At 42.5% G+C, this 16,975-nt stretch overlaps 1 protein-coding gene across 1 annotated transcript; it reads right to left on the bottom strand.

Moving 5' to 3' along the window:
• Positions 1-1,738: 1,738 nt before the first annotated feature.
• LOC143805519 (uncharacterized) lies at positions 1,739-16,167 on the bottom strand. Its single transcript, XM_077284983.1, has 8 exons — positions 16,029-16,167; positions 10,405-13,803; positions 9,738-9,921; positions 9,555-9,641; positions 8,317-8,574; positions 7,320-7,360; positions 4,709-4,778; positions 1,739-2,276 (listed from the first exon to the last, which is right to left on the bottom strand). Exons 2-8 carry the CDS (start codon positions 13,675-13,677, stop codon positions 2,227-2,229), a joined length of 3,963 nt encoding a protein of 1,320 aa, XP_077141098.1. The 5' UTR covers positions 13,678-13,803; positions 16,029-16,167; the 3' UTR covers positions 1,739-2,226.
• Positions 16,168-16,975: the final 808 nt, after the last annotated feature.

A 16,975-nucleotide genomic window follows, 5' to 3' on the forward strand; every position in this document is an offset into this window, starting at 1 on the left:
TCATGGGGGACCGAGAAAGGGCGAATTCTGGAAATGTTTTTGAGATGCAGATAAGAAGAGCGAGCCAGTGATCGGATGTGGGGGGTGAATGAAAGCTCGGAATCAAGGATGACTCCAAGGCAGCGGGCATGTTGCTTTGGAGTAATGGTGGAACCGCACACAGAGATGGCAATGTCGGGCAAAGGTAGGTTTGTAGAGGGAGAGAACACGAGGAGTTCAGTTTTTGACAGGTTCAGTTTCAGATAGAGGGAGGACATGATGTTAGAGACAGCGGTAAGACAATCACTGGTGTTTTCTAAAAAGGTCGGCGTGATAACAGGAGAAGAGGTATATAATTGGGTGTCGTCAGCATAGAGATGGTACTGGAAACCAAATCTACTGATTGTTTGTCCAATAGGGGCAGTATACAAAGAGAAGAGGAGGGGGCCTAGGACTGATCCTTGAGGAACCCCAACAGTAAGGGGAAGGTGAGAGGAGGAGGAACCAGCAAAACAAACAGTGAAGGATCGGCCAGAGAGATAGGAGGAGAACCAAGAGAGAACGGTGTCCTTGAGGCCGATGGAGCGGAGCATAGTGAGAAGGAGCTGATGATCCACAGTGTCGAATGCTGCGGAGAGATCCAAGAGAATGAGCATGGAATAGTGACCATTAGATTTAGCTGTTAGTAGGTCATTAGAGACTTTAGTGAGGGCAGTTTCAGTAGAGTGTAAAGAGCGGAAACCAGATTGAAGAGGGTCGAGAAGAGAATTATCTGAGAGATAGCAGGTAAGACGGGAGTGGACCAGGCGTTCCAGGAGTTTAGAGATGAAGGGAAGATTAGAGACAGGTCTATAATTAGCGGCACAATTTTGATCGAGGGAGGGCTTTTTAAGTAGTGGATGTATGATGGCATGCTTAAATGAGGAGGGAAAAATACCGGAAGTGAGGGAAAGGTTGAATATTTTTGTTAGGTGAGAGGTGACAGCCGGGGAAAGGGACTGGAGGAGATGCGACGGAATGGGGTCGCTGGTGCAAGTGGTCGGGCGAGAAGATGCAAGGAGCCTGCTTACTTCTTCTTCTGTAACTGGTTCAAAGTCAGAGAGTGAACTAGATGCAGTGGGGGAGGGAGGACAGTGCTTGGTATGAAGAGATTGGGAAATGATTTCCTGTCGAATGTGGTCAATTTTTTCTTTGAAGTAATTGGCCAGATCGTCAGCGCGGAGATCTGTGGTTGGGGCCTGCTCTCTTGGGTTGAGTAGGGACCGGAAAGTGTCAAAGAGACGTTTAGGGTTATTGGACAGCGAGGTGATGAGGGTGTTGAAATAGGTTTGTTTGGAGAGGTGAAGGGCAGAGTTGTATGTTTTTAATGTAAGTAGTGGACAACCCTTTATTACTATTGCTCCAAAAGGATAGAATGAGCAGGGGGGCTTTTTAGAATTATAATTGGAGACCATTTTCTGTTATGGATCTTTTCTTCTATCTTTAATGCATTTCCTCTTACTTTCCCATTTTATTTTATCTAGGAGTAGGCAAATTGTTCAGTAATGTTTTCTTGGGGGTCTTTTTATTTTACTAATTATCTTTTTCGAAGCTTTATCAGATTTAGACAGTCCATTCCATTGTATACATCCTTACATATTAACTGCAATTTGGTTACTACTTACATTCAGCTTTTATTTCCCCATACTAGAATGGGTGAAAATAAAATTACTAGATCATAAGTTATATATTTAAAAAAAAAAATCTAGTACACTGAAAATTAAATCAATGATGGCATTTATTTTACACAGAATATAATAACATAAATTACAATATTACAGAAGACCGTGTACATATATAATCTTATGTGGATAACTTATGGCTGGGCTGTGAAGAACTCATTGTGCATATAACGTAGCAGCTTTTGTCCCAATGCTTATTAGGCAGCTTTGCAAATAGTTATGTAACAAGCTTGTGAGCACGTGCAACCAAGTGTGCCTTCACATCGCGTTTGTTGGTCCTGTCGGGTAGCAGACTACATCTGGGTGCCCTCCTCCAACAGGCACATACGCCCAAAAATGATGCACGTTAGAGCGAATGTTGCTCTGCTGACAGTTCTAGTCTATGGCTCCCGTTTGCGCATATGACAGGATCCCATTTGACGGGGGTGTTCGGACATCCGGACCAACAAATGGGTGCCTGAACACAACGTGAAAGCATTCCCATCCTTCATCTAGAGCTGCGCTCTCATGCTTCCAAGCCTTCATATTATGGAGCAGCCACATGGGTCACTTCTACTTGAGTATGACATACTTGACCTAAAAGTAATAAGCAGCAATTATATTAATTACAATACCAAACATTGTGTACTAAATCCATATTTCAGTGCAGCATTAACTCATTCATGACTGGTAAATTTTCACTTTTTCCTCCCCTTTATGAAAATCCCATAACTTTAAGGCCCCATTCTGACATTGACAGTCTAGTAGCGTTTTGTGTACATGAGGTTTTTTGTTCTAAGTTACATTAGGGTTTCGGTTTTTACCAGCGAGTTTCTCATACAACAATACATTGCAATGGCTGGAAGCAGTTTTGCAATGTTAAATCAGGAACAGCACACAGATGTCATCCACCTGTTGCCCGTGATTTTCAGAGTACTGTATGTTTTATTTTTAACGGACGCAGATTTTAATTTAAAAAAATAAATTATATATAAATATAGTAGTAGTGGCTAGGAGAGGCTGCACACTGGGAAATATTTTGTCTCCCAGTATGGTGCGTCAAAATAAAACTCCCACATCATAGCTATCAAAGGTTTTTACAAATGCTCTGGTAACAGATGTAATGTCTGCCAATTTGCAGATGATAAAAGAACAACCTTTTCTTACAATCACAATGCCACTTATAAAATAAAATCATTCATTATTTGTGATTCTGACCATGTTATATATTGCATAAAGTGCAAGGCTTGCAACATTTGTTACACAGGTTACACCACAAGGAAAATAAAAAAAAGAATTTCAGAACATATAGCGAACAAACAGTAAGGGTATGTGTCCACGTTCAGGAAACACTGCGTTTTTGACACTGCGTTTATCTGCAGCGTCAAAAACGCAGCGTCCAGATGTTACAGCATAGTGGAAGGGATTTCATGAAATCCCGTCTCCACTATGCGTTAAAAAACGCATGCATTTTTGCTGCGAAAACGCATGCGCGGTGTGTTTTTTCAAAACGCAGCATGTTGCTACAATGAGCAAAACACGCAGGAACACCGCAGGTGACCTGCCAGTGACCTCAGGTGCATTTTTGGTCAGGATTTTACCTGCATAAAATCCTGACCAAAGCCTGAAGCAAACCTGAACGTGGACACATACCCTAACAATTCTGGTTATTCTGGAGCTGCAAAACACTGTGCATAAGGGAGACCTATCAAACTTTTCATTTTTTGGCATAGAAAGGGTCAGTCACCAAGGTGGTGATTGCAAAAAAACAATTAGCATTGCGGGAAGCTTTTTGGATTTTGACCTTAGATGCCAAACACCCACACGGCATGAATTATAGGAATGATCTTTTTTATATTTATTAAACTTATAGCTATAATTATGCGGTAACAAAAATCATACATTCATTTAATTTTGATATGCTTTAAAAGAGAATTTTGTTGTGTGTACAGCGGCAGTTTTTCCAATGAAATTGCCATTCTTGTGATTGGTTCCTTGTTATATATAAACCTGTTCAATCACTTTGTATTGGATCCTATGACTAAGGGCGCCGTGGTGCGCCAGAAACACGTCAGGCAGAGAGTCTCTCTCCTTTTTTAAAAACTGTTTTTTTAAATGTTCTAATAAACTTGGAAATTTTAACTACACTGGATGGACGATTGATCCACCCCCATGTTTAATGGTTGGCGAGATGTTATTTTCTTGAAATTCTGTGACCTTTTTTCTGAACACATACCTTTGATCATTGTGTCCAAAGACTTCTATTTTAACCTCATCGATCCACAAGACTTGTTTCCAAAATGCATCAGGCTTGTTTAGATGTTCTTTTGCATCCAAGACTTCTACCGTGCTTCCCCCATACTCTGGAACTCTCTACCACAACACATCAGACTCTCGCCTACCATAGAAACCTTCAAAAAGAACCTGAAGACCCACCTCTTCCGACAAACCTACAGCCTGCAGTGATCCTCAGTCTACTGAACTGCCGCATGACCAGCTCTACCCTCTCCTAGTGTATCGTCACCCACCCCCTGCAGACTGAGCCTTCGCGGGCAGGGTCCTCCCTCCTTATGAACCTGTGTGCCTTGTTTTTTGCTCATGTTTAGTTGTATTTGTCTATATTTGCTCCTTCTCACATGTAAAGCGCCATAAAAATGTATAATATTATTGTGAAGAAAGAAGCATTTTCTCTGATAAGCTATTACGGGTTTCTTATATTTGCTTGTACTGTTTTATGCAAAAGTACGTTGAAACTGCAGTGACCATTTAACTTCATTTTAGTAAAGCATGTACATTTACCAAACAAGGCACAGCAAAGATTAGCCAGTTGGAGAAATTTCACCATTGTCAATGTTATTTTGGAAATTAAGACTTACAATTTTGTCCAATTAGAGGTGCAATCTTTTTTTGGGGCAGAATACTCTCCCATGTCTGCCTATTATGGACCCAGTATTTTACATGCAGCACAATTTCTAGCTTCTTTGCTTTATTGATTCACAATGACTGAAAAGAATATAGAACGCACTCACCAAAACGGTTTTTAAGGTCTTCAATCTCCTGCAGAAGCTTCCAATGCCTCTCATGACAGCACTTGCATATCTAAGTAAATATATATAAATTTACATATTAATGCAGTGTTACAAGTCATCTTAAATTATAATAGGCCATAGGGCTGCTCATTTTAGCCTGAGAAAACCAGCTACCATGAAAGTCATCAGGATCTCCTCAGATTTAATCTTACACGAGGAAGAAAGTTCATTGTGTTGACTAAAATCTTCAGTCAACATATACAAGAGTGCCAGAATCGTTGGAATGTCAAGCATTCTTAATGCTATGCCCAAGCCACACTACCAAAATAATAATAAAAAAAAAAATCATAACTTGTTCTTTAACCCCCAAGGGTGGTTTGCACGTTAATGACCGGGACAATTTTTACAATTCTGACCACTGTCCCTTTATGAGGTTCTCCTGACATATTGTACTTCATGATAGTGGGAAGATTTTTGATATTACCTGCGTTTATTTGTGAAAAAAAAAAAAACCCACGAAGTTTGGCGAAAATCTAAAAATATTTCGCAATTTTCCAAATTTGAATTTTTATGCCCTTAAATCAGAGATATGTTACACAAAATACTTAAGTAACATTTCCCACATGTCTACATCTGCACAATTTTGGAATAAAAATGTTTGTTAGGGAGTTATAGGGGTTAAAAGAAAGTTTGTTTTTTTTGGTTTTTTTTTTAGGGACCACATCACATTTGAAGTAACTTTGAGGGGTCAATACGATGGTTATTTTCTAAGTGTGACACCATTCTAAAAACTGCACCCCTCAAGGTGCTCAAAACCACATTCAAGAAGTTTATTAACCCTTCAGGCATTTCATAGGCATTTTTGCAATGTTTTAAAAAATAAAATATGAACATTTAACTTCTTTTCACAAAAAATTTACTTCAGCTCCAATTGGTTTTATTTCACCAAGGGTAACAGGAGAAATTGGACCCCAAAAGTTGTTGTCCAATTTGTCCCGAGTACACCGATACCAGGAGAGCTCGGAAGGGAAGGAGCACAGTTTTACTTCTCCAACGCAGAATTGGCTGGAATGGAGATCGGACGCCATGTCGCGTTTGGAGAGCCCCTGATGTGCCTAAACAGTGGAAACCCCCCCTTCCCCCAATTCTAACTGAAACCCTAACCGTAAATGTAATCCAAACCCCAACCCTAACGGGAAAATGGAAATAAATACATTTTTTTTAAAATTATTTTTCCCTAACTAGGGGGGTGATGAAGGGGCGTTTGATTTACTATTTATAGCGGGTTTTTTAGCGGATTTTTAGGATTGGCAGCCGTCACACACTAAAAGACGCTTTTTATTGCAAAAAATGTTTGTGTCTCCACATTGTGAGACCTATAATTTGTCCATATTTTGGTCCACAGTCATGGGAGGTCTTGTTTTTTGCGGGACGAGTTGACGTTTTTATTGGTACCATTTTCACGCTTTTTTGATCCCTTTTTATTCCAGTTTTTGTGAGGCAGAATGAACAAAAACCAGCTAATCATGAATTTCGTATATATTTATTTTTACATGTAAATATTTTTTTAACTTTTTTTTTCCCTTGTCCCAGGGTGGGACATGGTTGTATAGTATCAGATCGCTGATCTGACACTTTTCAAAGCACTGTCAGATCAGCGATCTGACAGGCAGTGCTGCAGGCTTGCTGACCTGGAAAGAGCCCCGAGGCCATTTTGGACCCTGGCCTGCAGGGAGGAGACGCTCGGAACAACGCAATCACATCACGTTGTTCCGAGGGTCTCAGGGAAGCACACAGGGAGCCCCCTCCCTGCGCGACGCTTCCCTATACCACGATCATCTTTGATCGCAGTGTTACGGGGGTTAATGTGTACATAGTGCCGAATGTCAGCTGTAATAATCAGCTGACACCCGGCAGCGATCGGCTGTGCTCCCCCCGTGAGCGTGGTTGATCGCCCATGACGTACTATACCGTCCCTGGGAATTAAGTCCCAGGTCACCTCGACAAGATAGTACGGAATATGGCAGAAAGGGGTTAAAGCTCCATTCGTGTTCTTTCCCAGTGCTGGAGTGGTCGTAATAAACTAAGGTCCCTGCCCAGTTTTACTACCCCTCAGAGTCTTTCAGCCGTCACTCCAGGCCCGTGGCACCATCTTGTGATTGCAGCTTCTGATTGGCTTGAAGTCAGATAAGCTACATCACAAGTACTCAATGCAGGTTTATGAGAGGCAGAAAGAGGCTCTCAGATTTGTATTAGGTTGTGACCTCTGGCACACAATGAAACACTGGAGCAATCCAGCAAATCACAAATTATCGGAGACCGAAGGTGATAAAAGGTGAAGACACTGGCAGGCAAGTATCAGACTGGGTGCAGGGACCTTACATTGGAAGAATCACCCCAGCGCTATAAAAAATAAATAAATAAATTAAAAAAAATAAAGCACATGACAAAGTATGTTGTGTGCACTTCTACTAAAAGGGAAACCAGCTGGCAATGTAATGAGAAACACTGCAGTTATTACAGAAAACACCCAAAGGTTTACCAGTCTATAACATTATGTAGATCAACTTGCCAGAGTTGAACACTAAAACAAGAGAAGTTTGCCAAATACCTCTAGATGCCGGCATCGGTCATGTCCAGAGACAGACAACTCTATTAGAGAGAAAAAAAAATAAAAAATAAGTTAATAGATTTCTGATGGTTAAAACAAATCTAAGAAAATTCAAGTTGTTCAGTTCCCTTTAATAGGACAACATTGACTCCCAAGATAAATAGTGGGTATGTGCAAGCTTAGTCTACTATTAAAAGGCGATGATTACGGCATGGCCACTGAACACTGCTACCGGCATGCAGGGTTTTTTTATGTAGATTTTTCTGGCTGAAAAATACACATAGGAAAAAAAAATAAAAAAAAAATCTATGTTTGGATTTGTCAGAACAGTTTTTTTGATGCAAAAGCAGTGACTTACTTTTAAAGAATGAAGATTAATTAGAATGTGACACGTGCACTATAGGAGTGCTCTCATTAAAGTGACACCACTGTGGTAACGCACCCTAAATGAGCAACACCGTGAGCAATCTGAACCCCACTGAGAACTCCAGTAATAGGGAGCTGCTCACTTATTTGTCTCACTCATGCATCATTCAAGTATCCATGTTTAAACACATACATGACACAAAAGATGGTACCGGTGTTATCAGTGTATGGTCCATGTGTCCATCGCAGTCAATTTTATTAGTGCTTTTCACAGACGGATAAATAAAGTTACAAAGCTTCTCTTATACTTTGCAATGTTAAATGCAGACTAAACTGATCCTCTCCATGTGCTGTATGTGTTTATTCACGGATACAGACTTGGATTGGCCCTTGTAATCTGTGCTGCGGATAGTTTAGCCAATAGGTGCAAAAAATGCTTCAACATCAAGTACTCACCATGGGAATATAGCCTAAAAGGCTGCAGGTTATATTTTTGCTGTCTCCTACACAAACTGTCCCTAGGTTTTCTTACCGCACATGTTTGTAGCTGGGATCATCACAGGGATACACAGGAAGTAATTCACTACTCATACGGAAATCTGAATTTTGGGCCAAAATCCTCGTTCCTTACCAGTAGAAACAGAAGGAACACTTGAAACATCAGCTTTTGTGGACTTTGAGCATTGTTCCTTCTGGTTTTCAGCTTTGGACTGCGCCATCTGGTTTAGGGAAGGACTAGCTTGACTATTAGCTTCAGTAGCGGAGCCTAGTGCAGGAGGGTGCTGTCTTGCAGAGGGTCTTACAGCAGATGTCCCTTCAGCTTTGGTTCCAATTTCTCGTCGACACCCAAATGTAGGGATTTCTCTAGGATTTTTATTGGCAGCTAATCCTGTAACACAGAATTGTGATAAATGAAATGCGGCAGTCACAATTAGTATTGTAAGTAGAAGACCATCAGCAGTGATGGACCACCTTGGATTGCTAGAATTACAAGACAGTCACAAGACACTCATTAACCCCATTCCTATCGAGGCAATTTTCTGTCGCTCTGAATTCTCCCCTCTTCCAAGAGCCATAACTTTTTTCTTGCAGGACAAGTTGGTCTTGAATGACATTCATTTTACCACTACAAAAAGGGAAAGAAAAAAAAAAAAAAAGGGACCCAAACAAAAATTCTCGAGTTGTTACGACATTGATTGTACTGCAAAAATGGTGTGGGAAAATCATTGACTAGGACTGTACAATAGTGGCAAGGCAAAAAACTTATATAGGTTTTTGTCTTGTGTACATTTCAAAAATTCCAGACCATCCATAGACAAATGCAGGGCAGCAACATTCTAAAACATTACTGCATACAGTATAGCAGTTGCAGGGAGTTGTACAGCTGTAGAGTGCAGGTATCCTTATGTCAGACACAGCCAGACTCCTCAGAGACAGTAACAGTCTTTGCCTTCCCAATCAATGTATACACAGCATTAAATAAGTGTGTGTGACTGAGCTAGCGTTCACAGGAGAGAGTCACAATCAGGGCTGTGGAGTCCGAGCCCATTTTGGTGGAGTCTGTTTCGGAAATTGAGTCGTCGGAGGTTTGGCTTACCCTCTCCACAGCCCTGGTCACAATGACAGGCATGGGCACCATCGACACCCCCACCCAGATCACGTGAAAGGGGGTGCCGATGGGCAGTATTTGTGACGCACTTCAGGCTGGCAAGTGTTAAATCCGGCTGTCAGTTATGAAACACTCTGGCCATGTGCTCCTCCGCCAGCAGCCATCATATGGACTGAAGAGCTGGTCAGTGTAAGGAAAGCTGCACTATCAAGAGAAAGTGTCCAACCCCTTTAAAAACGCTACATTTGTTTTTGATTCACCTTGGACTTGAGATTTAAGTTTTGGAGAAGCCTTTTGAGATTGTGGAAGAGGGGGGCGTACTGAGGATGTTCCCGGTCTTATAAGGCCTGTCCATGTGAAAGAAAAATTAAGTTAGCCAACAGCATTTCTACCATTTACAAAGTAACATTAATACCCATTGTTTGGAAATGCTGTGTTCTCACCTGTAGATGTTGGTGGACGAACACCTGAAACAGTCCTCACACTTGGAGCATCATGCAGATTCAGGACAGCATTCTGGCCTCCAATAGACAATTTTCTAGAGGGACCTGGGACCCCTAATCGGGATTGTGGTTTATCAGAAGAGGGGGCAGGTGGTAGCTGTGAATATGTCATAGCTGACTTTACCTACGAAGAAGACTGAAATAATGAATAATATGAAAGACCTACTACAGATTGTAGAGAATATAGTAGGTTCCTGCATCCTCAGCATAGGAACTGGTAAATCCACAGTGGACAGTGCGTGTGCTGGGAGGATACACAAGTCTGCACTCAGTGCCTGCATACTGGTAATTCTAGACTGGACAACCACTTTAAAGAGTGACTGTCATAATAATCATTTCATAAATCAATAGTGCACAAGAAAATAAGAATCTTTGCAATAAATCTGAGAAATCTGCTTCTTTCTTCCTTGGACTACTTCTCAATTCACATGTCAGGGGAGCGGGGGAATTTTAGGAGGAGAAAGAAGCAGATTTCTCTGATAAGTTCTATTACAAAGTTGCTTATTTTCCTGTGCACTATTGATTTATGAAACAAAAGTTAAACAACTTGAGCCAAGTGAGCCGGAAAAGTTAGACATTGCCTAAGTATTTAGTAAATCCTACAAACCTTAACAGCAGTGGCTTTTGGCGCTCTGAATCGGCTTCCAGTGGCAGATTTGCTTATTACACTTCCTCCTATGCCTTCCATGGCTAGCTTTGGGTTTCCCAGGCTAACCCTTTGCAAACTTTGGTGAACCATTGGGGGGCGGATAATACCCCTCACTGGTATTCCACCCCCCCGTGCAATTTTAGAGACTGCAGCTTCCCTTGCTGGATTCTGACTCAGCGCTAGAGAACGGCGTGCTGATGGGATGCCAGATGTTGAAGCCATGGCATCTGATGGAGGAACCAAGCCCCTCCGCAATCTGAGAGGGATAGATGATCCATGTGACGTTTCTAGCTGATCTTTACAGTGCAATCCCTGTGCATCATGTGGGGTGTTCATTTGTGGTCCTCTCGAGACCTTATTTGCAGATTCATCGATTACAGAGCCAATGGACAAACTAGGGTCTTGTTGCATAGGATCCATGACAGTTTTTTGATATTGAAAATCATTTATTCCAGCAACAGGTGTGGAGGTGACAAAAGAAAGCGATCCAACAGAAAAGACACTGATATCATGAGCATTTTCTTCTTCCTGCATCATACAACAGGATTCAGAGAGTAATGGGCGATCAGCAGATTCTTTGCCGTTACCCACTTCTGTCAGGGAAGCCATCATTCCTGGGTCACAGTGGCTGCCACATTTCTGAGATCCTTCCAATTTTTGCTCTTCTGTACCATTAGTACCATTAGGATTGGCCAGAACAGGTGGAGTCACAAGTATACTGGGACCAGTAGCGACACAAGTTACAACAAAGGTTTGTGCATTTTGGGCTACCGACGGCAAGTCATAACCATTATCACCCACTAAAGATTCTCGTTTCGGGTCAGTTTTGGAAACATTTCTACCATCATTTATCATCAAGCCCTCATTGTCTGCATTCAAGCTATGGCCAGAATTTGAAATCGATATTTCGGCTTTTGTTCCTGTAGCTTCAGGAAGGCTTATATCACAGATCACATCACTGTGCCGAGCTGGTGCATCTAGAGTCATATTTAAGGGAGGCTGGGTCTCCTCATTACTGAGGTTACTATGATTAGCTGTCGTTTGCACACAACTTTCTTTAGCATTACAAAGTGCTTTGGGATTAGGGTCAGTACATGGGGTAGCAGTCGCTTCACTCGCTCTTGGAACAACCACAGATTTCTGCATGCCTCCTGCATCTTGAGTGCAACAGGTTGAAATTGAAACATCACAAATTGCAGTCGTACCCGATGCTTCATGAGCAGAAGCTTTGGGAATGATCTCAATGTCTTGAGTTGTATTGGTTAGTGTTGCTGCCACATAAACTGGTGCAACGTTTTGTGCAGCATTTACACACGACTGTGGTACCACTTCAATTTCGTGAGTGGTGTTGGCCGCTTTGCTCTCAAGCATGGATGACATGTCTTGTGTAGTGTTTGCCAGAATTTGTGATGCCACGTCAATTATCTGTGTTGTGTTGGCAGCAGTAACTCGCTCATGCACAGGTGTGATATCCTTGGTGGTATTGGCAGAGAGTGGCACTGCATCCGTAACCTGCGTAGTATTGCCAGAAATTGCAACATCATGAACTGAGGCAATGTCCAGAGTCGTGTTAGCAGGCGGCCCTACCATCTCAATGACCTGCGTGGTATTCCCTAGATTAACTTCCTCCTGAATAAATGGTATATCTTGTGTTGTATTAGAGGTAGGTGGCACAATTTCAATCACGTGAGTGGCATTTTCTATAGTCATCTCCTCATGTATAGATGTAATGCTCAGCCAAGGCTCAGTCAATGCCTTGCTCTTCTCAATCTCATGAGTCGTATCAGTTGGTGGCAGCTCATCATAGGTTACCTCAATGTCCTGTGCAGTACTGGCACACAGGTTATACTCATCCGATTGGTCCATCTGTTTCATCCAGGTTGTAGAGGGTCCTTTACATACAGAATTTTTCATAGTAATGACCAAAGTTTGAGGTGAAGTCTTCATTACTTGGTTGACAACCTGAGGAGAAGCCATGCCCAGTGTTATTACATTGTCAGGCAGCTTCTGTTCCATATGTAGTATGTTGCTGGACATGACTTGAGTTATATTTTCACCACAGGATTTGCTGGTGGCAGAAATAGGCAAAGGTGACAATATTTTATCCTCTTGATTTACCTCACAGTCATTTTTCTCAAGTGGTTCCATCCTCTGCCTCTTAGCACATACACCAGTCAGCCCATCACCTAAGAGAGAAAGCCCTTCAGCGTCACTCGCAGAACACCCTGTGTTATTTTGAATTTGACATTCAGATAGGTTAAAGTAATTGAGCTGCATATCAGTCTTTTCAAGATCCAGAAGACTCACTGCAAATAGTGATGGCCCTTCATTGACAGGGCTATTTTCCAGAGACGATATCATTTTGGCCACTTCACAAGCCAGCATTGACTTCATAGGTGTACAGTCATATGGAGGAGGTTCTGCATCAATGGTAGACAAATCAAGTTCTTCCACTTTACGCTTGCCTGGGGTTCTAGCATCCGTTTCTAAGTTAACGATTTGATTAACTATTTCTTGGCACTCGGTAGCAAAGAAACTTCTATATAGTGGAGTCTTTGTGGGACTTTCATGCAACAAGACATTCATAGGGTACGATTTCTTGGGAAGCATATCTATTCTTGATAGTTTGTCTTGAGGTTGAGACTCATCTGACATAATCGATTCAATATCAACTTCCATAACTGGAGTAAGCTTTTTCTTCACCCTTTCTCTTGATGGCATTGGAGTGCTGAAATATTTGTCTTTATTGATAGACATCTCAGAAGGATCCTGCGCTTCACTTTCATTGGAAGCTGTAGGGTCTGTAAAGTAGGACAGGGACATGTTGGAGACACTAAAGCCTGTAGATGCAGAGTAGGAATCGGGAGAAGAGAAGAGACCATCATGTGGCAGCTTCTCTTTACTCAGAGCAGGAGAGACTACACCATCATTGTTCTTTAGGCCTCTTAGTCCAGAGATTTCCATCTTACCAAGAAGACTTGCATTTCCTTCTTCATCTTGAAGGGCCAGTGTAGTGTTTGTGCGGTCTGTGCGAATATTCAGATTTTGTTCACTTTTTAAAGCTGCAGAGGCACAATCCAGATCTTGTTCCACATCGCCTTTCCCAAACTTTGAGTCACATGGTAGTGAAGATTGACATCCAGAATCACCCATTCTCCTTTTGAGCCAACTTAGTGGCCGCTTCAGACCACTAGTCACGCTAGGTTCATTTTTTATGTCTTTTAGCACCATACGTCGCAGCTGCTGCAAGGGGCTCTTCGTGCCTATTGGCACTTTTGTTGGTTTTTGAGTAGATCGCTCCAGGTTTAAATATGAACGTAAACTCAGTGTCAATGATTTTTAGATTTCTCTTGCAATCTGAAAAAGAAGAAGATCACAATGGGGTGATAAAGGACACAAGTTTTACTGTATGCCACACATTAAACAGAATACAGGTGATCATTGTCTTTACAGAGGGGTTATAGATTGCCAATTACTACGGCCAATACTGTAAAACAAGGGTATTACTAAATCACCCATTCCCTCCTTTCTGCAAGTCAAACCACACTTAAGAGTAATAGTTATTGTAACTTATGTCATAAGTCAGATGCAGATTTCCCCATGGACAGGTAGGACAGATGGTGCTTTTAAAATGTTAAAGTTGTATGGAGAGGGGAAGAGCTGGAGGCCACCAGACATTCTGCTATAAGGACTCCTGAAACTTCTCCATAGAATTTATGAGCACCAACTGTCATCTATCTTCGTAATGGGAAAATGTGTGCTCCTTGAAGATAGTTTACCTGTGTAGTGAAAATTTTGAGAATGAGAAAAAAAAAAAAGTGGATTTCTCTACAAGATACATTACGACTATGTTGGAGGTGTACTATTGATGTTTTATTAAATAACTTTTAAACAGTTACTCTAAGTCTTGTTTTACATGGTACAGTTATGCTATGGCACAAACCGTGATCTGACTGCATCCTGTCCATTAGAGGGTTGGCCAGCAAATATCAGTATTCAGTACATGTACAATTCATCACAAAATAAAAAAAACTCATCAACTGCACAACCCCTTGTGTAAAATGTTGTGCAGACATCAATGCACAAATTGTATGGGAACAAAACAATTGCATTACCAATTGCCCATCCCAATAATCTGCATAGTCTGTACCATGACGGGTCAACAAGTGCAAATCCACTTACAATAACGATAATTGGCACACGTTATGAACGGAAGCATTCACTATGGGGTGGGAAGCACCATGGCATTAGGAAACGTGTGAAAATCAAATCAGGTTTTTTTTTCCCAGACTGCAAGAAAGACTATATATATATATATATATATATATATATATATATATATATATATATATATATATATATATATATACACACACACACACTCTCAAACTTTTCCATACGTCATGTAAATAGAGAAGTATCCTTAACGATAGTTTACTAAGCTACAGTATCATCCCACGCCATTGCGCTTTAATTAACTTCTAGTATCTTCCATGTGACACAGAAGGCAGCCTGTGTATTCCTATGAAATCCCTAATGTCACCATCATAGGAAAAAACAGGCCGACTTCCCTGCCACACTGAGGACAAGAACTAAAATAACAGAAAACTAATAACGCTATTGGTAAGGAAACCCCCTCCACTACGACACGCCTCAACAATGGCACTGCAACACCAAGAAAGAAGTCACAGAAGAAACATCACTCCTGTCCTCCTGGGATTATGGTGGGATAATGTACAGTAGGTAGCCGGACCCCTCTAGTCCTCATTACAGGTACACTAATAGCTCGGTGTTACATTGATTTGGTGGTGGAACCTGTAGTACAGCTATTTCTTCAAAGTGTCTCGGGAGCCATTTTTCAAGACAACCTTAGGCCACATGTTGCTCGTGCTACTGTGAGCAGCCTGAATGGCCTAAAGGTGCTAACATGGCCAGCAGCGTCTCCGGACTTGTCTCAAGCATATGGGACATTATTAGTAGGGAATTGCAAAGTTGGCTGCCAGCAGCGGATCTTGATGATTTGCCTTAGGGCAGTCAGCACAGCAGAACATCCCTCACACAACCATTAATAACCTCAGTGATAGCAGCCAAGTGCAGGGATTGCTGCCTGTGTTGCTTATCTCTACTGAATAAAGCGACATGTTCTGAATATGTTTGCATCATTAGCACATCAGTAACTGTCTGCCCTCCTGGGGTTTCCAGGACTTTCCCTTCTTAACGCTGCAATCAATGCCGCCAGAGTAGTTACACCATGTACATAACTGACCCCATCCTGGCCGGGCTCCCAATACAGACGATGGCTAAATGGGCTGTTGTTGGGGGGCCAGCTGACTGCACAGGACACTACTGGGGGCAGCAGTGGCTATGCCAACATGTAACGCCCCACTGTGATTCTGAGGTGTGGGCAGCGCCCTGTGCCCATACTGAGCCCCTATACCGCACTGTGACATTGAGGGGCCATTACCAGTCACTGTCAGCTCCCAGCAGCTGTAGACGGACAGTACTGGGTGTCTCCTCCATATTGGCAGCACTACTGCATTATAAACCCAGTCACACTTGCCAACAGCCCCGTGACAACTCACCAACGGTAGGGACTCTCAGTTACTGTGGGCAGACGGCAGCTAAGAGAGCAGACAGTGGGGGGCGCACATCACACAAGCCGCTACCACCCAGCGACGCCTCCCAACGTGCACCAACAGATAAACAGCTTCAAATGCCGCGCGCTACAAAACTGAGTGGTCTCTTTATCACGTGACCCCGATATTGAAACCGCCCATTATAGAGAACACCCAATCACAGTAGAGACAAAAACTCAGCGCGCCAATTAGAATTGTCCGAGACGGATCAGGAAGCGGCAGAATTCCCACAGTGGCTAACATACAATACGAAGGCGGATGTCACAGCGGCGCAGTCTGATTGGTTGCGCTGCATGAAGAGACATGCGCAGTCTTCCAGGTGGCGATGTGTTTTGACGGGCATGCGCAGTACTAGAGTAGCGTAACGTTGCTCCTCTGAGGGCCTCTTTCCACGGCTCGGGGATCTCACCGAAGCCTTGCACTAGACTGTTGAGTGCTGAGGTGACCGGAGCTGCTGCAGCGGGGTCCTCACAGGCACAATAGTGTAGAAGGCTCAGCACTGACAGGAGCAGAATGGAGGCGTTTCCAGGACCCTCAGTACAGCGCGGGCTGGGGTCTCTGCAGGAGAGGACGATGAGGCGCAGGAGGCTTTTTAACCCCGTAGCGACAGCCAGTTTTGTCCTTAAAGGGAACCTGTCACCCTCAAAATCGAAGATGAGCTAAGCCCACCGGCATCAGGGGCTTATCTACAGCATTCTGGAATGCTGTAGATAAGCCCCCGTTAAATTATTATAGCAGCATTTATTCCATGGCGCTTCACATGTGAGGAGGGGTGTACATAATAAAAATAAGTACAATAATATTGGGCAATACCAGTCACAACTGGTACAGGAGGAGAGAGGACCCTGCCCGCGAAGGCTCACAATCTACATCCTGAAAGTTGAGAAAAAGAG

The sequence above is a fragment of the Ranitomeya variabilis genome, chromosome 2, assembly GCF_051348905.1.
Source record: "Ranitomeya variabilis isolate aRanVar5 chromosome 2, aRanVar5.hap1, whole genome shotgun sequence".
Classification (NCBI taxonomy): Eukaryota; Metazoa; Chordata; class Amphibia; order Anura; family Dendrobatidae; genus Ranitomeya; species Ranitomeya variabilis.